The following is a 26,217-nucleotide window of genomic DNA, read 5'->3' on the forward strand; positions in this document are numbered from 1 at the left end:
ATGGAAAAAAAGCCTCTACATCAATCCAGCAGCTATGAGGAAACCTACAAGTCCCCAATGAAAGCTGCCAGAGTGGCCACTTGAGGCACAGTGACCACATAGCCCAGGCTCCCAGGGACACAGCACAGACAGGCAGCCTGAACACCTTTCAGCTAAGGTTAACTAAAATCTAGAGCATGACTCTGCATGATTCTGATTTAAAAGTCTGACATAATGTGTTTTATTATTCTTGCAGTACATTTTTCTTAATTTGAGCCAATCACTGAATCTATGATTGATGTTCCTCCTATCTCCAGAAAAAATCACCTCAGAAAGAGGTATTATTCTTTAGCTTGATCAACTCTATAGGCTAATTCTTTAAGAGGCTGCACAGCAGCTCTACCAGTGCAACAGATTAGGATACTAATGTTGATCAGGGGAATGGTCAAGGTCATGTAAACAGACATTTTTTTCTGGAGGAAGACATACAGAACCAAGACTTTCATGTGTGAAATTTAATTCAAAGCACATGCATGTCTAATTACAGGTGCATGAATCTTCTATGATCAACTATGGACAAAAATAAGAACTGTAGGCCTTGATACTTAATTTACTTTGAGATTAACACTGCCTACACTGTTCAAGTAAGAGATTCTGAAACTTTATTAACCTATGGCTCACTGTTTCACTTGTACTTGATAGTTCAGCTCACTTAAATATTTTTTAATTGTATTACTATTTAATGGCTCCCAGGACAGCCTGAGTGTGCTGTATTTCCCTCTTGGTTTAAGGTCTGTTCCAAAGCCCACCAAAGCCTCTGGTTGTCTTTGGATCAAGCTGTTAGCCCATAATACTTTCATAATGCAACCATTTTTCTTATAGGGAAGCCCTGAGGAATTTAATACTGATGAATCAAATGAAGAACTAAGAAAAAAAATCCTTCCAGAGAAGTTTATCAAAAGAGCTCGTTGTAACTTAATAGAAAAGATGATTCATTCCTTAAAAAAAAAAAAAAATCCTGTTTTTATCATTCTTTACATTTGTATAAAGGAAAAAGCCAACAGAAGGTTGTCATTTTGTACCCTTTAAGGCCTTCCAAAACAGACAATCCCTCCAGTTACCTTTTCCTGTTTTCCTCTCTCCCTAGTCCCTTTTGCAGGCTGCTGTTCATCCGTGCTGTGTCTTGGCCTAACTCTTCTCTCATGGACAGTGGGCACAGCTTGGCTACTGGTAAGTGCTTTGGATAAACCCCTTATGGCTCCACTCCCTTGCTCCACTTCATTTCCACACCAGGGGCTCTGGAGATGACAGTTTCTGCCTTTGTGGCAGCCCTTCAGGAAGATCTCACAGGGACTGCTGTGGCTCAGCTTTGCACCTCCATGGGTCCAACCTCATTCCTCAGCCCACCACCCCCTGCCCCCATGTGCAGCAGATCCCAGCCCCACAGCCTCTAAACTTGGCAGGAGGCAGCAGGTGAAGGCATTTGCTTCAGAGGTTTTATGCAGGACAAAGTCAGCCCATTAAGGGAATTCTCCATATGCACACTGCAGCCCCTACCCAATGCTAAGCATGAGCACATAGCAGATCTACACAGTTTATGTTTCCTGATCCTGCCTAATTCTTTCTATTTTTTGCAGTACATTTGAGCTTACACATGTACACCCCAGACTGCCTCCTTCATTACGTTCCCTGGGAAAAGTAACCAGTTCAATTACCTTGTACAACATGGGGCTGAATAAATCCCTGCTTGGAAACACGTGCTTGGTTTTGAGAGGGTGCTGCTAGAAGTGTTAGCAGCATTCCAAGTGCTGCAGTAGACTTCCACACCACAAACACCATTTTATATCCTTTACAACTGTGCACATCTAATAGCAAACAATAAATCTATCTTACTAATTACACATTCAGCTTGTTATAACCATCGTAAAACAAGTACAGCTGGTAAAGCCATGAAATGATGTCAAATCATATTTCTGCTTTCTAGAGAGAAGCAGGGTTATTTTCCAGTCTCATGATGAAGCTGACTGTTCAAAGCCATATGTGGAAACAGCTGCCAACTAGGTCATCCACCTTTAATTAGGTAATGATATTGTCTTTTTTCCTACCCCTTTAAAAGAGTCTGACATTCTGTAATTCAAAGTGACTTAAGTGTTTATCATAAAAACAGCCTTAGGAAGAAATTGAAGCACATGGTATTAAATCCAAGTGCTAGGGTTTTCTCCTTAGCAGCCAACTTTGATCTGTTCAGCCACAGAGTTACACAAAAAATGGAAATTGCCTGCATTTCAAAGGGGTATCCGTATTTTTATGGATATCTAAAGATATGGTTCCTAAAACCCCTTAAAAATGTGAGCTTCAGCAGCCATGTGGGAAAGAAGAGCCACTATTCTTCACAGCAAACTAGACAGACCAACACAAAATCTCAGAAATTGTCTGAGATCCATAAGAAAACACTGGTCTAACAAAAAATGTGTTACTTCATTGAGGCTGGAGTTAATGCTGCCTGGCTACTTGGTAGGCTTTTTCTTGCAGAAGACAGACACTGAAAGAACATCCTGGTGCCCTATGTAGCAGCAGCTGAACAATGTAAGTTTTCAAAAAACAAAGGGCTACTTGCAACATGGAAGGGAGGTAAATTAAATTTTCACATGTTAGAGGGAAATACCACAGGACATATTTATACAAATATGTCTGAATAAAATCGGCAGCATCTGCTCAAAAAGCTGTCTCATTAGCTGCCCCCACAGTATCCGATGCAATTTGGCTGGACAAGCAGTAATGTTAAAAAAATTAAATTTTACCTTCCCATATCTGGATGCAAAGGTTCCCGTGAGTAAGGAGTGAAAAATAATTATCGTTTCATCCAAATCCCACACAAACACACGCTGTGATGACAGACGGGGTGGAGAAAAGAAATACAGTTACATATTAAGACATTGCAAAAATTTGTTCAGTCAGAAAATATGTCCTGTTGGACTAGAGCTTTTTAAGATCTCAGACTCATTTGGGGCTCTGACAGTAGATGCTTTGTGAAAGTGGGCAAAATCAAACATCAGAAACTTTGGAACTATGTGTGTGCTGGTCATCCTGAGTCTCCTCATAACCACCACAAAAATCCCCTGTTGCATTTCAGGTCAGGGAAACTAAACAGCAGACTTATAAAAAGCCCAAAGGAAAAAAAGAAGTACATATGATGGACAGTTTGAGATGCTGATAATACAGAAACTGAGCAACTATGTTGACTGCTCATGTCTGTAGGCTCCACTTATATTACTGCTTTCATTCTGACTCTTACAACTCACCAGTCTGATGGTGGGATTTGCTAACAGATGTAACTGTTTATCTTTACTGGATTTACTAAGGCAATATAAATTAAAGTTATTACCTCAATCTCACTGTCAGCAGTAGGAGAAGGATCGTTGCTTCTTTTTGACCGGGCTCGTACCTTGCCATCTGACCCTCTGTGATGTCTGTCTGTTTCTATATCTTTTGCTGGTGTTGAATATTCCCCTATTAGCAAAAAAAAAATTCACTGTAAACTTAAATTTTGCAGTGTATCATTACAATTAAAGCATGAAGCCTTTTAATGGAGAGCACCAAAAACATTGTGAAAACACCATCAGAAAATCGTACCCATCTCACGCCAAGAGCTGATGTTAATTAACTATTTGTTAAATTAAATTGTTAAATTAATTTTCAACTCCTAAGATTTTTTTACAATTTCAAAAATCACCAAGACTGTATATATTTTAAAATTAACACATCACTTCAAAAACTTTATCACATTTTTCACTGAAAAACATAGCTTTTTGAACCTCCCCCCTGTTTTTCAAGAGATAAATTAGAAAGGCAATGGAAAAAGAAACCAAGACCAATTCAACTTCTGAAAAAGAGATGTTTTTTCTTTAAGCACTTTGATGAATGATCATGATTAAAAATACTTTCAACATCAACTTTCATTTAGAAATAGTGTATAGCCATATTCCATTTCACAGAGGACAGTAATTATTTAGGAATAACTGAGAAGAGACAGTCAAAAGTGAGCTTCCTTGCATACAGTACCTGTTTTGATTGGCTTGAATTTCATAAACTTGTCCAGATTTCACTTACCTTACATTACAAATCTGTTTCAACCCTATTTTTCATTTCACCTTGCTAAGCTGTGGCCTCTCCACCTTCCTAGAATAAGCATATTCTTCTTCAGAGAAGCATGGTTTGCACCTCACAAGCCTTTTGAAATCACCCTTTCTCAAAAAGCTTGAGATAAAATCTAAGGAACAGAAAATCCTCCAACTGCTCTTAGAGCAATCCATTATCACTTATTTTAAAACCAATATTAGTTTATTTTTCTTTAAGATCAAGCACAGATGTTCAGATGTGCTTTGTAAGTCAGGAGACCTACAATGGGTGTATTCTGTGATCATCCACAAATTATGTGGTATTCTTGCACGCCAGTGAAAACTTTAGTAGGGAAGTGATATCTGAAGATTGTACTTGCACATTAGAGATTCATAATCTGTCAGTAATTTTGTAAACCATCTAAACTTTGAGACTTTAAAAATTAAGGTCACAAAGAGAGGCCACAAATTTTGAAGTCTGTGTGGGATTCATCTTGAACTTTCAACTTACACAGTTTGTCTTGATTTTTTGAAAAAGGACTTTCTCTTGACATGCTTATTTATGAATGCATTTATCACATGTTGTTGTAAGAGATGAATATAAACCTTGATAAAGACATGGGCTAAAAAGGCATCAGACAGTCAGGATACTCTGAGACTTCCAGCCAGAGTGTAGTTGTGCATCTTGAACTCATTGCTGCCCATGGTAGCCCTCAGTACTGATCTGGGTTTTGTGTGTAATTATTTTATCTTTCTGTACTACCTTTAGAGGAGATCAAATCTTGCATCCTCATGAAAATGACACAGGATGGTTTTATAGAGACTGAATATTCTAATCTCTTTCCAAAAGCCTGTGTTGCATCGTGTAAGCAGAACTGTTAAGCTCTAGGAAAACTGATTTATCCATGTAAATACTTGTATGTTTAACAATTCCAACAAGATTATAGTGTTTATGTCTACAGGTGACTGAGACTGCCAAACTGAAAACACAAGAGATGCACCTACCAGACAGTGATTCTGTGCTCTGACTGGTGATGTTGTGAGAAGACTCCTGCAGAGAGTAAGTGGAGGTTGGGATGGCTGAGGGGCTGATGCTGTTTGCAGACACATATGGAGAGTTGTAGGAGGAGCTGTAATACTGTGAGTACTGGCTTTGAGGAAAGCTTGGATATGATGAATATTCCTGTGAGGAAAAAAGAAACATCTAACTTCCATGTATCTGGTTTGGTCTTACAAATGAGCAAGGCACCAGAAAGGCAGTGCTAGGTACACATGCAGCAAGTCATGGCTCAGGAATATTTCACTAAACAACTGTGTTTCAATCAATTAGGAAATAACATTTCTTCTTCTCCAAAATATACTATTTCATTACAATCAACTATATGAAAAAGAGGTTAGAAATCAGGAGAGTTCTGCTTTTTGTATAGGATTTTAACTGTCAACACTGACACATTATACACTGCAGAGTTCAACAATTTTATACAGGAGTGAAGTAGGGCAGCTTTGTAAAAAGGGCTCTGATGGAGCCATAGTCTCTCTCTAAACAACAAAATACCTAAGAAATTAGAGGAAGAGAATGAATGATTGGGTGAGGGAAGGAGTAAAACAGGCTGCATTTTCCCATGATCAGCAACATTTTTTGATCAGCTGTTAGAATAGGTCACAAAAATGAAGAAATGCAGAAATGTTCACAGAGACAATACAACTGTCTCAGCAATAACTAAATGCCTGAGTGATCTTCCCTACCTACAGACAAAAGAACAAAAAATACAAGGTGGAAATAACCTTGGGAACTTGAGGTATCACAAAACCCTGTGTCTGTCTTGATTTTTAACTTCATACTGTTATTGTTGTATGCTTTGTTTTTGATTTTTTTTTTTCTGAGAAGCAGGACAGTGGAACAGATTAGAAAACTTTTCTCTGGACAATTAGCATAGAAGATTTAATTTGTTTCTTTTCATTTTAATTGCAGCTCCTGCTCTTTTCCACCTATTTCTATTTTTTCAGATAGAGAACTTTATTCATGCTCTGGGGACCGTCTTTCAGCAAAAGGGGTTTTTTTAATCAGAAATGCTAAATACCCTCTGGTATAAATAGAATTTAATAATAAATAGCCTTTAGAAAGATTAAAACCACTTTCCTCCTTAACAGCTTATATCTTTATCTGTGACACAGATATTTCATTAACGTTCAGTCACCAGGGATCTCTCAGGAACAAAGACTTGAGTTATCATTACAAAAAAGTGGGAAAAAATGGAGATAATTTAATTGTTTTATCTTAATGAGTATCACAAAATAATGAAAATATCTCTATTATTCTCCCTCTTTTTAGGTAACCTCCATACTTCACTCAAACACACTACTATCAGCAAATGCTTTTAGCCAAAACTGAAGTAATAAAGAAACTGCCCACTGTTGTCATTAAAACTTCAGGTCCACCTTACAAGTTAGGAATGGAGATTAATTAGCCAACCAAAACACATTTTCTGGGACTCTGTACTCATTTATTTTGGTCCAATCAAGAAGAGCCATTTGCTACTGAAAAATATCTGTCTAATGTATATATGCCTGCTGTTTATTTATACACACACATTTATCATGGTATCTGAAGCATGAAGCCCACAGACAGGTGTATCCTCAAAGAAGGAAGCACACACACAGGCAGCTCAGATGGCTCAATATTCACCAGAGGCTGCCAACGCCTCTTTCAAATTGTTCCTATTTATTACATAGTGCCAAGCCAGCAGATGACAGGATCCTGTCTGCAGAGGATGGAAAACATATCTGAAAGTTGTAAGATGGCAGAGGAATGATGAAACTCTTGGCCCTCCTACAGCAGCACAGCAGAGACTGCCAGGGCATCCTCCTCTTTCAAGGACTGCACTCTGTGCAAGCCTGTGTATTGATACACACATCTTAAAATTAATCAAGATACCCAGATACCAGGCAAACAGGCTACAGCCAGTGGAGCAAAACACATGATAGTACCTTCCTTAAATATATGTAAGCACTAGAATAATCTCTCTGATCTGCCAGTCTTTCAGGTGTTTAAAGTAAGTGGCAAAGCTGCCAATAACAATGGCTGAACCATACCTGATGCACAGCACTGAATCCTGCAGAATTTGTCAGGCCATTGGCTCCTTGGTAAATCCCTGTTGTGCCTAGGGGAAAGAATATCAGTGTAATAAAAGCCATCAGCAATCACAGTAACAGGACATATTAATACAAATAGTTTCAGGCTGGAAGTAAAGTACTGGTTCACTAGGGAAAAAGTGTATCACAGATCTTGACAAATGAAGACTGTAAAGAGTTAGGGCTGTTACTGATGTCTGCTTATTCAAAGACAACCACTACATAAACTAAAACAAACACTTATGGAGCTGGAAAACAAGGAGTCAACTCAAATTTAAAACTTACTTCTTTTTCCAATAAATAATGGAAGAATACTTTTTATCACCTTCTCCAGTAGGAAAACCCCTCAGGTTATCTATAGAGCCACATACACACACATTCATGCATTGGTATGCCCTGAAATCTTTTCTAATGAACCAGGTACCTGTGAATTTTTAGAGAGACTTTGAAAATTTATTCTCTGGTGTTGAGCAAAAGTCTGACTGGTGGAGAAGTAAAGGTTCAGAAAAGACAGAGTCCTCCTTTGCCTCCCACCAGGGAAGTGGTAGGAGAGCTACAAGCTTCCTGGATCCTGGATCCTGCACCCCTGGTAAGCTCTAGCCTTGATTTAACTCCAGTCTATGCTGGTTTCTATTTCAACATTTTCCATTTCACATGGGTGGGAACTTCCACTTCAAACTGACTTTTGAAGAGAAACTATACTAAAAATTTTCTGGTGTTTTTCAACAGTGCTTGGTCCAAGAGCTTGCTGCTCATATACAGGAGGCAAAAGCTGGACTCTCATGTGCCATCCTAATGAAAGGTGATGGGCTCCAAAGAGCGTTCAGATCCACTACTTTCACAGAGAAAGAGGTATGATTTTGTTGCTGGGTGGCAGCAGTGGGCTCTTGTCTGAGCTTCATTTTGTGACCTCAATGTATCTTCAGACTGAGCCCTATTCAGGCACTTTTTTTTTTTCTTATCAGCCTTTTTTTCTTATCTGGTTTCTTACCATGTCAATGACATTGAGTAGTGCTGCTTTAACCATATGGCTCTCTATGTGTCTTCATGGGGCAACCTTTATCCAAAGATCCACTTGCTTGTTTTTATTTTAAGACACCAGATTAGCAAGGGAATGGACAGCTGAACAAACTCCACTTTGCCAAGTGCAGCTACAAAGCACATGCACTGAGAAATAAATCTCATGCCAGAAAGAAATAAGGAGGACTCTGCCCTCCAGAACTATTTTGCTGCCACATGTAATCTTTAAAAAGTAAAAGGCAGAGAGGGGGAAAAGAAGGTGCAGATGATTGTCAGGTTTCTGGAGGCCAGAGTCTCCCCAAGCCCCCTGCATTTGCTGTCTGGGGAGCTGAGCCAGAGCAGGTGGGTTCAGGTGATGCTTCCTCCATGGATTTATCCATCAGAGGTGGATCTCTGAGTGGATCAGTATTCAATCCCTCCTCCATACAGGAGACTGCCCAGAGCAGTGTCCTCAGGATGACAGTGCATTCAGCTATTGGCAGTTCTCCATCTCCTGCCCACTCCAGGCTTTGTGTTTCTGCAGAGTTTTTCAAAAAGTCACGAGTATGCAGCTGGAGGAATATATTCCTGTGGTAACTCTGCATTTCTCACCACTGTGAAGGGGAGTAACAGAGCCCCAGTGCTTACAGGCAAAAACAACTTTCACAGAACACAAAACAGCTCTTGTACACCAGAGCTCAAAACAATACAGGGGGGAATTTTTTATCTTCCTAAACTGTCATTTAGAAACAATCCATCATCCTTTATTAAAGATGTCAAGAGGGGGATGAGTTACCTCGAGGGACTCATGCTTTATGTGTAAATTGTGATGAGAACATGTTTATTGCTGTGCTACCTGCACATGATACCATAGCTTCCTGTTTTCCAAACAATCAGAGAGAATTATAAAAAGGAGAGATCTGCACTAATGGAATGAATTTACTCTGAACTTTGCACCATCTGTGCAAAGTGAGTGTTTCTGTACACACACTGGGTGGGTATGTGAGCACGTAGAAGAGGGTAGGAACTAGGGGCAAGAAGATGGGGAATGACTCTGCTCCACAGCTTGCCACACTGGGACTAGACCCTGTGTGGTGGATTTTACACTGTGGGTTTTGTAGAATGTATTGCTGTCATTTTAGTTGAGCTACCCATGTCCAAGTTCAGGTACCCCCTAGCCTGCTGTAGTCTTGCTCCCTCTACCTTGGAATTTTTTCCTGACCTCTGAAGACAGTGCACTGTCTCAAACTGCAACTTATTTTATATTTGCAGTACTATAGATGTGCAAGCAAGTGCTTTGTTTCCATTTATCTTGGTAGCTCAATGTCAAGCAATCGCAAACTCCTACTTGCAAATCAGAAACAAGCCCAGGATCTCTGCCTTTGGATCTTCTCCATATGGAATATGGTTCACATCTGTGTTCAATCAAACCAGTTGCTAAATGTCACAATGCCCTCATTCACAGGTAGCTTAAGGAACAGTTAGCTGGTAATAAAACAATCTGGACTCCAGAGAAGGATAGTTCTTCACATGTATGGTACTGTAAATGTTCCTGTAAAGTATGTATATCACAAACACATTTGCATGAAGGCACCCCATAAAAGGAGTGCATATGCCATACACATTCAGTGCCACCACTTTTCCTTGACAAGTAGGCAGGGCCCTTCTTGATACAAGTGTCCAAGGGCAACAGATATAGAGAAACTCTCTGTGAGCTGATTGATGGTATATTCCTGCTCTCATACAGCTGGATTTCATTTGGTGTTTTACTCTCATTCCCTCTTTATTCCAAGTAATTTAAAATTGATGTCATGGTCAATGATAATTTCAATATTGTGTGATCTGTACTTTTGCTCCTGCAAAAACTTTCATGTCAGCTTTTCCTTCCTCTCAGTTTCTCCCTTTCTGTCTTTCAGACACGGCAATAACAGGCTGCATTTCTTCCCCTCCTTTCCAGGTAAGAGCAAGTAAAGAAAAAAAGGGAATATTCATGGTTATACTGAGTATCTTCTGAGCTAAGCTCTGGCATTGCTAAACACCAATCCTTTTGGTGTATGAATGCACAGTACAACACAGGAACATTGGTGCCTTACAGAGCTGAGATTACAGAGACAGGACCAGCTTGTGGTATGCTTCAGCAGCTCAATATCACAGCAAGCTCAGAAAATTATGTTTGTGTCCTTGCACTTCAGAGGTCAGAGGGGCCCTAGCATCAGGAATGTGTTCTCCAAGTCTCCTTTGCTGCTCAAAAGAGAATAAACTGTTATATTTAGAAGAAAATATGTTTTTTACTTCTAACATTCAATGGAATACTCAACAATCAGAGGAGATAGCCAGGTTCAACACAGGCCGAGAGCAGGGCATTAATCACAGCTCTCTATCCAGACAGCAGTAATTTTAGGTCCATAAATATCAGATGGAGCACTAGACTCAGATCAGGGCGTTCAGAGGGTGGCTACTACAGGCACTTCTGGATGTGCTTGAAATAGAAAAATGATCTAACTTGTAGATGAATCGCACAGCAGTTCCAGGGAGAGTTCTCCCTAAGGATTATTTAACAAAATCATTGAATCTTTTTGGTTGGAAAAGACCTTTAAGATCATCAAGTCCAACCATTAACCTAAGACTGCCAAGATTTGATCACTTAACACTAATAAAATGAATGCCTACAGGGTTCGGCTGAATTACATAGTATTTCACAAGCTTGCATATAATGGCTTGTGTATTCTTACATCAGCAAGCTGTTTTCCTACAGGAAACAACGTTGACTGTGAGTGATGCAAGGAAGGGCCTTAGTCTAACTCCCAGCAGTGTGCATTACTCTATGCTACAAAGAACATCTGGCTGAAGACTTGGATGGTCATTCAGAAAGGTTCTTAGCTGTGCTTTAGCCCTCTGACAAGCTAATGTTTCCTGCAGTAAATATTGCCCTCTTCAAGCTGCTACTTTTTCAGTGAGAGGTTAAGCACTCATCAAAATTACCTCCCACCAGCTATACTCCAGTGCCTTGTAAGGTTCCAAATCCTACAACATCTGCCTGCATTTACTAGGCAAGAAAACTCATAAAATGTTGCATGGCTGTCAGCTGTGGAGGTATTTCAAGACTATCTGACCTGTTAAAGGAGAAGAAAAACTCAACCCATATGTACTTTGCAGCATATTGCTCAACTGTTTGCCATTAGACATAATGAACCCTTCCCCAGAAATGGTCTTGTATTTCTGTCTGGTAGGGCTCAGACAGTATAGAGAACACACTATATTAACCTAGATAATATTCTACAATGTTATAACACTTGACATCAGCACTATCTATTAAAGGACATTGCTCCCAAAGCACATGAACACCTCCTGCAGATAATACTTCCCAACATGCAACCCATTTACAAGATTTCCATTTCTCTCCCACTACAACCCCCTTCAGTCCTGCTAGCCTGACCAGGTGGTTTGAGGGCACTCTAAATAGTGATATAAACCACATTTTACAGTACAACTTTTCTGACTCAAAGCTCTACCCCTGCTGCCTGCTTCTGGGAGTACTCAACCCACAGAGCCTCAAAAGAGCTTTAACAAGTGATGACCAGAGCAGTTCCAAGGGCCTGGCTTTTACCACTCTTTTGAGCCTGGTCACCCATATAGCTCAATCCAGCTCAACAATGTGTTGAAAGTGCTAGGATGGTTTATATTTACTCCCAGGATTTGAATCATGGGAAAGCAGTTAAATTTTATTGTATTTTGAGGAAGTGTTCCTTTTAACCACTCCTATCAATTGATGTTGTAGCTGTAGAAATCTGGATTGTCTTCAAAAAGAAATCATAAGGAAATACTTTAGGCCAAAAAATTAACACCCTTATAACAACAATATAGACTATTTCTGTGCAATCCCTCAGTGAAAAAAAGCAATCCAGTAAAACTGACTTTATCTGGATGACTCCATAGTCAACAAAGATTAAAGATTCCTCTAGCTACAGTTTCACCCTCAACACAATCCTCCACTGGCAGATAACAAGACATGATAAAGGATTTACCTCCTCCTGTGCTGTTTAGTGGCTACAAGATTCCAATTACCAGGTCAGAAAAAAAATTGCAAGTAGTCCTGTAACATCTGCTGTCCTGCAACTGGGGATAAAAATCTGGCCTGTAAGCACAGCTGCATGTTTAGAAATCCCCTTCCCCTTGAGCAAGGTGAAACTCTAAACAGCAATGGAAAAGAGGCATGCTGAGCTGGGCAGCATTTCTCCACTCTGACCCAGCACTTACTCATGGGAACTCTACTGAACACCAGAGGCAGGCATTGCCCCAAAGCTTTTTCAGCACCTCTGTGCACTGCTCCAGAACTGCAGTGCTCCCAGGGAAAAAAAAAAAAAAACAACAAACTGTGGACAACAGGGGATGCTTAGAAAAAAGTATAAGAAACAGGAAAAAAGCAGAGTGATCTTTGCCCTAGTGTTTCCTTGTCAGCTTCAATAAATCTGCCAGCTACAGACTTTCTAAGCCATGTTTTTAACCTTTTTATCTCTAATAACTATCAATGGTCTCTTCTTCAGACAGTGCAGGTATTCTTGTAGTGCTAGAGGTCACAGTATTGCAGTGCATAAGTTTCAGTGTTTAAACCCTGATCTTATAAATAGAAAGTGCATCCAAATTACATATAAAAAGCCCTCATGCAACAGCATTATCCAACCCCAGCACAGCAGAGCCTGTGCTAACTGAAGCAGGGTCAGACCTTCTTTGTCCAAAACCATCATCACAGTCTTTGACTGTCTGACTGCATTCTATTTTTTTCCACCAGAGCATTATCTCAACAGAGTGCCTGTGAGATACACCAGAAAGCAGTACCAATATTGTACCAGCATCATGAATCTGATGTTTTCTAACTTTCAAGTGCTTGAATATGTGGGTGTAATGTTTCCTGATGTAGATTTTTATATGTAATTTTACACTAGCTCTTCTATTGCCTTCTGGATATTTTCAAGGAACATTATTAGGTATACTGAATCAATTATTCAGTGAAGTTTCTATAACATTTTAGCATATTCTGTGCCAACTGCACTATAAGCTGAATAATCAAGGACACACTCATGATTTCCTGAGTTATTACCCTCCTATCCTTTTTTTATTACATCCTACTGAACTGGTGAAAATATAATCCACAACCAGAATTCTCTGTGACATCCAAACACCCCTATAACTGTTTTCTATGCTGATTTTGCTCATCGACCCATGTTTTGAGTATTCTACCTGACCTCTAGAAGAGGTGATGGTCCCAAGAAGGGCAAGCAACAGGTTAGGGAACTGTCACTCCTTTCCTCTATATTGGCTCCCACCTACTCATCGTACCTCACACAAACTCTGCTTTCTGTATCCATTGACAATAAACCCCTGATGAGCCCAGACAGAGCAGAAGTTACAGATTATTTGTCAGCCCATTTCTCTCTTGCAAACACACATTTGCTCTCCTAGCTTCAAGACCATCCACCCTGGTGTTTACTCTTTTCCTACAGCATATCCTGTTCCCAACTCTGTCCTTGTTTAATAATGACCAGGGAATGAGTTCTGAAGGGAATCTTGAAAAAAGCAGTAAATGGGAGAAGTTAGAGCACAGCTTTCTCCTTGGGTAGCAGTAGCACACATCCTTGCAGCTTACAGTGAATCACTGTCAACACCTTTGCCTCTCCCCTTGACTTCCCTCTCCTGTAAGAGGGCTCATTTTAAAACAAAGTAAATGTAGCATGGTCAGCCCTTAGTGTTTAAAAATCTTTGAAAAGGAGACTGTGCTGTTATTCTGAGAAACCTTGTATTTACACTGTAAAAAGTGAGGTCTGACCCCTCCTGAAGAGAGGCCTCTCCCTCCTGAACTCACCACAGAGTGGAGCACAGCTTGGCTGCCACAGTTTGAGACTGCAACTAATGCAAACCAGCTGTGAAGCAGAAGCTTTTGAAAGAGACTGCTCATTTTCTACTGAGGTTTTAATTTTATGAATCTAAGGCATCTGAATGACAGTTTGCTGAGAACACACTCTTGCTCTCCTTTATTTTCTGGGACTTCAGATGGATTTGCTATCTGTGTGCCAAAGCATGATCTACATTTCTCAAGTGTAGATTGAAATTTCCCCTTCTCTCACATTTCATCACTAAGTACTTAAAGAATCAAACTTAAAATTAAACATGCCACTTCCTTTGCAGAATTCATGCATGCAGAGCTAAATATGCCAAATAGGTATTTATAGGCTCCTATTAAATATGTAAAACAAAAACTGGCACACAATTGCAAGAAACTCAGGCATCTCTCAGAAAAAAGAAATGTTTCCAACATATAAAGACATTTCTATTGACTAATATGCAGATTTCACATGGTCTCAAGCCAGGAGAACAATTCATAAGCAATTCATCCCACAAACATAAGCAACATATATAATTAGTCCATTTCAAATCAACATTGCACAAAAGAAATAATGTTTTCTAGTAATTCATTATTTGACAGCTGATCAGAACAGACTCTACAAAGGAAACAAATGCTCAGCAGTAGCAAAAAATTTCACTGCATAGGTCTTTGGCCCCAAATTTATGTCTGTACTCAACTCAATACTGCTTTGCAATTCCTTGGCAAAGGAAAGCTATCCCTGTCACATAACTTAATTTTCCTTTGTAATGTATAAACTATTTCATGGGTAGACACATTAAAAAGAAAAAAAAAAATTGGTCAAATCTCTTCCTGCCCAACGACAGTATCTGCAGTGGTCTTTGGCCACAGCTTTAACTGTTGTTCAACTTCATAGCTTGTTTCATACCAGCTGTCATTTTAGCAATAATAACCAAAGAGCAAGGCATTGTCTCAGAATTAATGACAAGCTGAGAAGAGATGGCCTGATGTGCAATGAAGGGGTAACACATGCTCAGGCAACCACAGGAAAGGCTCTCCAAGCTGGCTGCTATTGCTCTCTCTGTATAGCTGATGCTTTTCTATGTTGGCTCATGTGCTGGCACAGTTTTCTCTTTGTACTTCACATTGCTTATTAAATTCTAAGTTTCTTATATTCCAAAGATTTCTCCACCATCCCTAGCAACAAGAGGCAGTTTCCTCAACTGCCAGTTTAGAGGGTGATAACCTTAGGGCAAAATTTGAATATAATTTGTTACTTATGTTCAATTTCTGTTACTGAATAACAGTTTCACCAACAGTCTGAGCAAATCACTGAACTGCTAAATTGTCAAAAAAAGCAAATTTAGAAAAATTTGTGCTGAAAACCACAACATAATTCTAGTATCTAGCCTACGATGTTGTTTGGACATTCGGTGCTGTAATCATACACTTAGGTGAAGACTGATTAAGAAACACTGTAGACCTGGAAAAGATACTTCTTTAATCAGCATTAAAAATTTAACACCTTAGAGACTGAAATATGACATCAGCTGATGCCTCCTCTTCTGATTTATGAGTCTACCTATGAGTGGTATCCCCAATTAGTCACTCCGTTACATGTAATTAAAATCATTATTTCAATCTATAGCACCTTTGTGATATAATTTTATGCAATTTTTATGAGCTATGGAACTTGACAATCTCATCTTTTACATTTATGTATGCGTGTGACATACTGCATTAGCTATCTGGCTTCTAAATCCTTACACATCTAATTTATTTTCATACCAGGGAAGCACGAAAATAGATTTCCCCTTCTGGCTGGCTGTAAAAGAGGGGTTTTTTCTTTACATTCTTAATAACCAAAGAATGTTCTACCCTCATTCCTGCTTTTTAGTGGATTCTGGTTTTGCTCACCAACCAGGATACAGTTGATAACTGGAATTAAAGATGAAAAGCTGAGTGGTACCTCATTATATCTGCATTGTCTGTGTTTGTAATGAAAATGACCAGACTTAGGAGAGTGAAATTTGGCTTCCAAAGTACCACGTTACTGACAGCAGCCAGCAGGGAGGTGAGGCTGCAACCCAACACATGTATCCCAGCCAGAGGTAGTGCTGGTACCAAAGAAACATGAGAGCAAACAAACCAGCACCAATTACACTGGAACTTACTGAAGGAGAATATTTGTCCTGGAGCCCTGTGAGACAAAGCATTTGTCAGTCAAGAGGTCATTTATTCCTTGGTGATTGATATAACACACCTACAGTGTGTGGGTTACATCCATGTAACTCATAGAGGGGGCAGTGAGGAGGAATCACATGGCCTGTACAATCTGCTCAAGATTCACAGTCCAACCACCCATGCCTGCCTGCAAATGACTTTTTTACATTGCCCTGAGGGTTTGTTCTCAGTGGAGGCAACCAATACAAAAGTTATTTCACAGATGTACTCGAGCTATTACTATCTTTAATACTTGCAGAGCTTAGTATAAGAAAATATTTTTTCCTCACATTTCAGAATACAAAGCTGAGCAGCACATGTAGCTTTCCTTGCTGATCCCCTGCAAGTTACCTTCCTCAAGGTCTTTCTTTCAATGTGATGCAATAAACGTTTTGTCCCTGAAGTGGGTGCACTCTTAAAAGTCTCCCTAACATTTGATTTTATAAAAATATGGTTTTTGTTGGTTTTTTTTTCAGCTGGTTCAGCCCATCACCTAGAGTCCCTGTCTGTGTCAGCAAGGAGATGGAGCACTCACCTCCCCACCCACAAATGCTGTGGCATGGGAAAACACTGAGCACACATTCCTCAGTAGCACTCAGCACAGGAAGGCTCCTGGCTTCTCACCCAAGCCTTTCACTACCACTCAGCAAGGTAAATAAACTGTATGGTGGGGGGTTCAGACTGTTCCTCTCATGAGCAAGGAGAAGGGTGGAATTATTTGTTTACATCAGGAAGACACATTTACTCCTGCTCCCTTTGCCTTGGAGTAAGCACCTGCCACATGCAGAAACTATTTTTCTCTGTTTTCTTTTGCATTAAAAGCTTGGTGTGCTGTCTGAAATTATCTTCCTGGCATAAAAACCTGGAAAGAAGTGATTTCACCTAATACCACAGTATCACCCTAGGGAGCATTATTTGAAAGCACTTTGGGCACATTCCTGCTCATACACATGCATGAAGTTCCTCCCAGACTGTTTTGATCTGTGTCACTATTATTTTCATGTGTAACATTTTCAAGTGCTGATGCACAAAATTTCTTGTCTAAACCTCCTGATTGAACAAAATGGCCATCTTAAAAACCTCAATCCCAAGTGAGTCAAGATTCTGCCTTCTCAGACAGCTCAAATTCTTCTAAGCTAACACAAAGCACATGTGGAAGCTGCGTTCTAGGAAACAAAAACCAATAGAAACCTAGAGAGGAATACAGTGATCTTCCAAGGCAGCAAAAGAAAATGCCAATACTCATCAATAGTGGTGTTACAGCCATCAGTATCTGACCATATAACAGTCAGGAGGCAGCATTGCTGCTGTTACTCAGGGAGAGCACAGACCTGGCATTTAAGCCTATTAATAAAACTGTGACACTCCAGCACTAACAACTTTACATTTCTTGGCAATTCAGATTTAAACCCTTTCGTTACTTTCTTGGAGCTGGCAAGACAACATTAAATCTCCTGAGAGCTGGTGCTTCATACAGCTTCTGAAATGGAATTACCAGGAAAGAACTTTAATTTTTAGAAATAAAAGTTTATTTTGACCTTCCTGGTTGTACAATAAAACAAAGTGTTATAAAGCTACAAATACAAGGCATTCCCTTTGAAGCTTTAAGGGAATTGAACTGATGATTTTATACCAATTATTATTCTGACAACAATAAAAGTTATTCTAAACTTACTAAATCATAGCCCAGCAACCTTGAGGGAAAAAAAAAAGCTACTTTCAGCTCTGCTCTCCTGAACCTTACCTCAGTAGTACCTATGTAATGAATGATGTTGGTACTTCAGGAGTTACAATGGAAGTTACAATGGAAGGCAGTTACTAGTTATGTTTTAACAGAGAAAAATACCTTTTAGTATCAAGGTATCATCTTAAAAAAATATTGAAGAGACTATGCAGCAGTTTAACCACAGAGTTCAGGACAGCACAGGGCAGTAGCATAATACTGACATTACTTCCTGCATGAAGTGTAAAACCACCTTTTTTTTTCCTCCACTCAGAACACAGGAATGCCCACTAAAATAACAATCCCACATAGGCAGTCACAAAATTAATTTAAAAACAGAAAATGCAAAGCTTATATTGATCAAATGTGAAGTTTTGCTAGAGTATATTAGTGTTAAATGTTAGTGAGTAAATCAGCCAGAAATTAATTCCTTGATGAATAAAACACATCTATGAAGACTTACCTGCTTCCCTATCCTGACTGCCTATATCTAAGCTTTTTGTTACAATTGCAAAAGAAGAATAATTGATCTAATAGTGTGGGTACAGGATTCTGGGTGCTCATGGCACACCCTGCCAGGCCCAGGCTGTACTCACCATGCATCTGGTAGGTGTAGGGTGCTTGTCCAGCAGTTGGGGTACTGAAGCTGGATCCATAGCTAAGAAACCCACTCTGTCCTGGGGAATGGCTCAGGCTGTCCTCTGTTTTGATGCCTTTGGGGCATATTGTGGGAACCAAGAGCAGAACATGAGTGTTTGTCACATAAAGGTGTAAAACCCCACAAATTTATGAATTTACAATTTTTCAGCTAGATTTTTAACCTAATAAACTTTTTTGCCCCTAGACTTTCATTTTTCTAAAAATTACCTGCATTAACTGAAGAGTTCTCTTAAATAATAAAAGTAACTTCATCACATATAATATTTGAGACAGTTGCATCTTGTATTCACACCCAAATAAACTTTTTGCTAAGATGGGGAAGAAAAACCATGAATTATATTGTTTTTAGAAACAATTTCTGAACAAATAGTTTTGTTTTAGAATTAAATGGACTCATTGACTCATGAACTTTCTGAATGGCTGTCAGATGCAGGCAATGATTAACAAAGCAACAGTATCGTCAGTAAAATAACCTCAAGACTTTTGTTCTCAACAGTTATCTTTTACTTGCATTGTATTTTCAGTTTTGATAGCAAAATATTTATTGGCAAGTCATACAGGAGGGTTATCACCTATCCAATTAGATGTAGCACACAGTTCAGGAACAATAGGTAAGCCCTGAAGCCACAAAAATCTTCTCATTAGTAAAATCAGCAATTAAAATGCCAGTTTGCAGGGGGAACAGAAATAACTGAATTAAAGATTGCATGATTAAACCTTCCCTAGAAGTTAAGAGAGTTTATATTTTATTCTGAGATTGTACAGCTGTATTATTAAAATAAACAGCTGAAAGGTGCCTCTTAATATGAACCCTTTGGCCTTGATCCTTCCCTCCTTTGCATGCTTATTTACACAAAACAAAAAATAGTCATTGGACACACCCTGAGTGCTGGGACGAAACAAAGACCCTGTTGATGTTCTGGCCTCATTTATACACTTCCCAGGCTGTTGTCATCTTTTAGCACTTGCAGGCAATCTTGCCAAAAGACAAGTCAAGTTCATGTGCCTTTCACCAAACATGATGTTTTCTAGTTTAATGACTCTTAGAAGCAAGAAGTCTGCATCTGCTCAGGTTGAGAATAAATTCTCCCATATAATGTTTTCTCTAATGAAAATAACTTCTTTTAGCTTCAGATGAGAATAGCTGCAATGCAATCTGAGCACAAATTAGGAACAAGATGACAATGCTGCATTGTGCACAGCAGGAAGTTTATTTAGACAATAAATAAACATGTGTTGGTGCAAGGGTCCTGCTCCATTACTGCTAGGGAAGGGAAGGAATTTGCAAGTGTGCACAGAGAAGCCGTTTTCATAACATCCCAAGCTTTTCAATTACAGCAGCACTCCACATACAAGCACTCAAGCTACCCCAGCTACAATTAATCTTCTGCCAATGGGCCTTTTTGGAAGTCTAAAAATTGTTATAAGACAGCAAAATAACTTAGCACCAAATTAATTTCCACACAAAGTTCTGTTTTGTCTAGAATCTGGCTGAGTTTTATTTTTATGCCTAAAACCAATACTGCTTCATTGTTCTTGGTTGTCAGCCAGGTGGAGTTTTTCACATGCTATGTTGAGTATCTTACAGAGGGGTATATGGGCTGGGGAAGGGAAATCACTATTCAAGGATGCTAAGAGGTCATCTGCAGGATTTATAAGCAGCATATGGGCCTGACACATGTATGCCCTAAAGACTCTAGGCAGTAGCAAATGGCTCCACTTTCACCTGCTCTAATAGGACAACTGTTGAGAGTTTGCCTTGGAAATCAGCCAGCTGATGCAAACACACAAGTAGCTCCAGAAAGGGGTCTCAAAACATTCTTCTCATCATCTTGGTAGAGCTTTTGCTCAGCCAAGCCCATTTCCCTGGTCTTTCAGACCACTACATTGAATTTCCCTTTAGTAAAACCCTTGTCAAAGGCTGTATGAAATCTTTATGTTGGGAAGGGTTACTGTATTTGCCAAGCAAACAGAGGTGGTTAAGAGCACAAGAGAAAACAGGAGCAGAAACAGAACTACAAGGCTGCAAGTCTCAATGCTCACAGCTTGGAGTAAGGAGCCCAAAGCTTTCTGTTCAAGAGCTGTACCTAAGAAAAAGCATCCTCTTTGGTCTTAAGGAGTGTAAAGAACTTCCTGCCTTCCTCAAGACCTAGGTATTTCCATGCAGAACTTGAGGACACTCTTAACACTTGGTTTACCAGGCATTCCTCTGTCAGGAGTGCTGGTTTAGTCAGGACCCTGCCTGAACATCCCAGCTGCTTCTGCCAAGCAGTCACCCTGCAGCTGCTGGTGAGGCTGTACAGGAAATGAGGGAACAAAACTGACTGGGGTGAGAAATGTTTACTGTACCTACAACTAACAACTGTCCATTTATACATGAACAGGCTTCCAACATCATTTCACCCACGCCTTACCCTGCTGTGTCTTTATATATAAAAAATTTTTCCTAAAAGGAGCTTGCATCCTTGAAATTCCAGGGAGAATCAAGAAAGGAAAGTGTTGTTTACCTAAATACCATCTTTACTGCAAGAGACTTTGTCTTGGCAGTAAGTCATGGGAACACCCATTAGCTACTACTCCTAAGTGGCACATCCTACAAAACCTGAGTTTCTCATATCCTGCTACTGACTGATTCCAAACTTACCTACTTAGTAAGATCATAACTTGGCATATCAAGAACTGATAGACAGTTCAAAGTAATCATAACATTTTTAATCAAGTCAGATTTCCTCTAAGCCTGAGAATGCTGCCAATATAGAAATGACCTTTCATTCTAAATCTTGAGACTTCAAACATATTTTTCCAGGAGAAAGAGGAAGATGGTAACAGGATGTCAGAGTACTCACTGTAGGAGGGTATGCCATAGGGCTGCCCTGGAGGAGGATAGGCAGTGTAGGCAGCAGCCTGCTGGATTCCTGCACTGTACTGAGTCTGTCCATACGTTGCCATTGTTGGGAAAGATGGGACTCTCACTATATGGGGATAATGTCTATTCAGGAAAAGAAAACAGAAGGTCTAAGGCAATAGTTACTTTACATGATCTTCTAGAGCACATCTAGAACACTTTAGACATTTTGATAAAATAACATCTGAAGTATGGCGAATATTCTGGGAATTCAGACTAGGCTGGGGCAAAAGTTTGTTTCACTCTACAGCTCCTCATATAAGCTATTCAGATTAAGCTATGTAAATAGAAGAGACAAAGACTTTAAGACTGTGCAAAGTAGGTACAAGTTAAAGCAAATTAAATCAACATTGATTTTTCATGTTTCACTTTGAGTTTGCCAAGCAGGTGTCATGGGAAACCTCTGACTTCTCAATGTACTCATGGACACAACGATATTGAAGCTGATAAGGTTTGGATTCCCAGGGGTATGAAAGTGCTCAGTACCCCAAACCTCCTTTCACTCCCTATCTAACAAGATTAAGAAGCAGTTATTTCATTGGGCTAGAGACATGCAGGGGAACAGGTGGATAGGCTTAAGGCAAATGCTTTTTAAGGTGACAGAAGTCTGCACAAAATGGCTGTTGAACATAACAGGGTTTTTAAATTACAGGACTTGGCATGAGCACTCACTTCGTGGAGTACAGATGGAGAGGACACTGCGGTGCTGCTTTACTGCTGCCTGGAAAACAAAATTAAAGTCTTAGATTTTCATCAAATTCTGTTCTATGGGCAAGCTGATACCACTGTTTTTGCCTCTGCTCGTTTGAGAAAAAAAATACTCAGGAATCGGAAGACTTTGCTTTTAGTGAATCTCCACAAACTGAAGTAGGTAAGAAAGTTATTCTCCACTTAAAAACAACTACAGATTTAGTTTTTAAGGGTGATGCTGATTGATTGAACTACCAATTTCATCTTCTCATGGGACTGGTTCAATTACATACCCGGACTTCAGTGCTCGGACTCTTATGCTAAGGGCTATAAATGCAACTCCTATGATGACTGAAATGATTTAAGCTGCACTTTTTCTCTCACTGCACTTTTTTCTCTTGATTTTTCTGGTACTCTTCTAGACTATGACTCACTTTCCCTAGTGTCCATTAAAATACATTTTAAAAAATTAAAAATACAGCACTGTCAATCTCTATACTCTCGAATTTTTGAGTTAACTACAACATACCTTAGTAACCTGCCAGAAATCAAAATAAACCATTAGAAAATGTATCACAGGTTATATGTGCAGCATCCCCTCTGATGTAGCAAACAGCTGTGTACTGCAACACTACTGAAGAAAACCATGCCAGTCTTTATTCAGAGATAAATTTAGCAAACAAAACCTTAATAAAAATCTGCAAGTTGCCTGCAAGTTGTACCAAAACCATCATACCTAAATGTCAGCAGGAGTGCTATGCACATTGCCTCCATAATGCCATCCAAATCTTGCTTCCCAGTTTGTGGGTGTAGCTCTGAGATGTCATTACAGTACTGTAAATGCTGGGACATCTTTACAATCATATATAACATTAGGCACAAAAAATTCAGCCTCTCTTAAGAAATTAAAACCCACCAGCAACACTGCCTTAGTTCCTCTACCTATAAATTATGGGTAACACTAACCTGTTTCCCAAGCAACAGGCAGGGAGGTTTAGTTTAGAAAAAAAAAAAAAAAAAATTAAAATCGACAAAGGATTGTGTTGTACAAATGGACATACTCATTTACAAAGATATACAGATACAGAAAAAAGGATTGGTTTTAAATCCAAAGCTGGGCTTACCTGAATCACCTTCAAAATCACTATGAAAAATTTGATTTGACTTACCTGAAACAAAACAGTTTAGAAAATTAGATTTTTACATTGTGTAAACAATAACCATGTAATTTCTGCCACTTTGCCATTACCAAACAGAACTGCATTGAAGAAATGTACTTTTTCAGTTTTCATTAATTTAATTCACAGTGCCCTTTATATTTGGCAGCTTGAACATAGGCTTAATTTCTTTTCTATTTGAAAAATATTAACTCTTCAAATCTTGTATTTTTCAAAGAAGTAAGTAATAAATATCCCAGCTAAGAATGTCAAATGGGGATTTACTGGTTGTGAATATGCATTAGACTGTTGTCATTGGCAAAAAAAGGCCAGTTAAATCTACATGTTTCTACCCTAAAGTTTAAAAATACAAGTAAAATGTGCATTTAAAAATCATATTGATATAATTGCACATCTCATGATAAGCACCCATAAAAATATCAGGCCAGACATCTATGTGGACACCTACATAAGTATAGTGACTAGAATTGCTATAAAGAAAATTATATGCTTAAAATAGAGCACACATTTGTGTGCATTTATGGCATTAAAAGCTCTGGCAGTCCGAGGCTTGATAAACACATAAGTATTTTCCTGTTCTTCATATTATACAAGAAGTATTTTTAAGGGAAAGGGAATAATCTTAGTAGCACAGGGGATCAAAATAATCATAATATTTCTGTAAGAAAGATACCAACACGAGCTGTCCCTAGCAAATTGATGTCCAACAGTACAAGTGCTGAGTTGGCTTTTACTTATATAGCATAATACCATGTAGTTCCTGCACTAAGAAGTTTACAAAATTATGTATTTAAAAATCATTTCTAACTGATCTTTTCTGCAAACACATACATTTAAAAGGCTGTTTCCTTCAGACTGTTATCCCTTCAACTGCTTTTGTAAACAGGCAGTCACAGTGTGCCTGATTTAATCACCCAATTACTAATGCCTCTGCAAACATGCAAGCAAAACATCTCTTTGGCTTCTGAGAGCCTATAAGTGAAGGGTTAAACATTCTACTAAAACCTAATATCCAGTGCCTTTTGCTAACTCCTCTCCAACAGGAAGGCTGACAGATCCTGACCACAGCAAACAATAGCTGGGATTGTACTAGCAAGAACTAGTTCAGCTGCATCACTTGCCAATAATTTTTTTAGCAGATTTAACATTCCTCTGTTTCCTTCACTTGAACAGTATGATGGAGGGGGAAGGAGCAGAAGAAGAGCAGATACATTTCCATCAGTCTTAACCACTAAAAGAATTTGCCCTTGGTACCTGCTAAATGGGAAATTTCAGACCAGAGGTGAGCAGGGCTAACCATTTGGAGATGACAGCAACAGTCTCAGAGTGACCCAAACTGGGGCTGCCTTGGCAACACCTTTTCTGGCTGCACAATATGGTGCTGGGCCTGGGAGCCCCACACTCCCCACAACAGCAGCAGCAGCACTGCTACTGAAGCACAGGGCTCACATTCATGCCATCACTGGGGCTCTAGTGGGGTCCTAACAAAAACTACCAGCTCTATACAAAGTATGTTTTATACCTGTAATTATTCCAGTGGAGCACTATATATCTATATCCATGAAACATTTCAGTTCCATTTGCATTCAAACCAGTGCTGAACTAAATGATTCAGCCACAAGTGGAGTATCTCCAAAAAATACTAAAAGATCTCAGTTGCTCATTGTGCTGCAGAACTGTCAGAAGCAGAGGCCTTACATGGGGTCATCTCCCATTGGTTACATATACATATACATATATACATATACATATACATATACACAAACACATCATGTTAAAGCCAGTAAACAGCAAGCAAAAGATGCAGCCTACCTTCTATGTCATCTGGAGCCGTGGCATAAATGTTGGAAAGGTTAAGCTTCAGTCTGTCAGGGCACTCTCTATTTACAGTCAGGCTGGGTGGTATCACTAGATCTAGCATTTCCTTATACCTGAAGGAAAACAAAGGAAAAATATAATTTATTCATTAATTATGCATGCTCACTAATGATTCATTTTTTTCCCTAAGAGTATAAATATTAAAGTTGATTACCTAAACCCAGGCTTCATATAAATTCTACATAATAACATCCACTAAAGTTTTCATCAAAGGGAAATGCTGAATTAAAATTAAGTACTTGATCCCTTGGAGATTACACCCATCTGATTAATGATTTCCCTTCCTCCTGGATTTTGACATAGGAAAACTAAAGTTCCTTATCTCTTCTATGCCATCAGAGTGAGAATGTACACACCTGTGTACAGTGAGGCTCCAGAAAAGACTATAAAGGGCTTAAAATCGAGGTTGAGGGCAGTTACCAGCTTTATCTAGTCTTACAAGATAATGAGGTTCACACAAGTGATAGGATCACTTCTCCAGGAGACACCTAAACCAGGCATCTAACTACATTGTCCTGACCATTAGGTGGCAGTGATACAAGGGCAGTCCCTTTAACACAAGTAACTTCACCTGATTTAACAAAAAACTTCAAATTAACAATATATAGGAGCTGAGTATCCAAAGAAAAACAATTGTTTTTGTGCACACACAGCTTACTACCTTAACAAAAGCTTAGAAACTGTGCATTACACAAGCAGCTCAGAAAAGAGAATGGCTAAATCAGTATTTCAGACCCCATGCACAACACAAAATCAGAGTGGTTTGGACTAGATTTGCTTAACCTAACTGGTACAGCCCACCTGCTGCAGAGAAAGGGTTAGGAAAGCTTCTGTGGTGATTACTTCTCAGTGGGGAAGAACAAGGTCTCTCC

General features: G+C 39.2%; 1 protein-coding gene and 1 long non-coding RNA gene across 12 annotated transcripts in view; one reads left to right on the top strand and one right to left on the bottom strand.

Annotated features, from left to right (window-relative positions):
• Nucleotides 1-26,217, bottom strand: part of EYA2 (EYA transcriptional coactivator and phosphatase 2) — an 82,475-nt gene that overhangs the window by 21,320 nt on the left and 34,938 nt on the right. For 7 of the 11 annotated variants that reach the window (XM_071759412.1, XM_071759410.1, XM_071759411.1 and 4 more), the window contains exons 2-10: nucleotides 25,280-25,398; nucleotides 23,414-23,458; nucleotides 22,272-22,320; nucleotides 21,541-21,683; nucleotides 18,631-18,747; nucleotides 7,191-7,258; nucleotides 5,103-5,280; nucleotides 3,365-3,489; nucleotides 2,781-2,864 (exon numbers count right to left, since the gene is read on the bottom strand). In XM_071759412.1, the coding sequence (XP_071615513.1) occupies nucleotides 2,781-2,864; nucleotides 3,365-3,489; nucleotides 5,103-5,280; nucleotides 7,191-7,258; nucleotides 18,631-18,747; nucleotides 21,541-21,683; nucleotides 22,272-22,320; nucleotides 23,414-23,458; nucleotides 25,280-25,388 (918 nt within the window). In that variant the 5' untranslated portion in view covers nucleotides 25,389-25,398. The remainder of the gene's footprint in view (nucleotides 1-2,780; nucleotides 2,865-3,364; nucleotides 3,490-5,102; nucleotides 5,281-7,190; nucleotides 7,259-18,630; nucleotides 18,748-21,540; nucleotides 21,684-22,271; nucleotides 22,321-23,413; nucleotides 23,459-25,279; nucleotides 25,399-26,217) is intronic. The other 4 variants (XM_071759415.1, XM_071759409.1, XM_071759405.1 and 1 more) reach the window with 2 other exon arrangements.
• LOC139803343 (uncharacterized) overlaps nucleotides 1-26,217 on the top strand; it is a 134,607-nt gene that overhangs the window by 9,854 nt on the left and 98,536 nt on the right. The window contains exons 4-9 of the long non-coding RNA XR_011728987.1: nucleotides 1,127-1,209; nucleotides 1,964-2,059; nucleotides 5,060-8,081; nucleotides 10,145-10,185; nucleotides 16,788-16,962; nucleotides 22,252-22,470. This is a non-coding gene — a long non-coding RNA (uncharacterized lncRNA). The remainder of the gene's footprint in view (nucleotides 1-1,126; nucleotides 1,210-1,963; nucleotides 2,060-5,059; nucleotides 8,082-10,144; nucleotides 10,186-16,787; nucleotides 16,963-22,251; nucleotides 22,471-26,217) is intronic.

Source organism: Heliangelus exortis, chromosome 16 (genome assembly GCF_036169615.1).
Source record: "Heliangelus exortis chromosome 16, bHelExo1.hap1, whole genome shotgun sequence".
Taxonomy (NCBI): Eukaryota; Metazoa; Chordata; class Aves; order Apodiformes; family Trochilidae; genus Heliangelus; species Heliangelus exortis.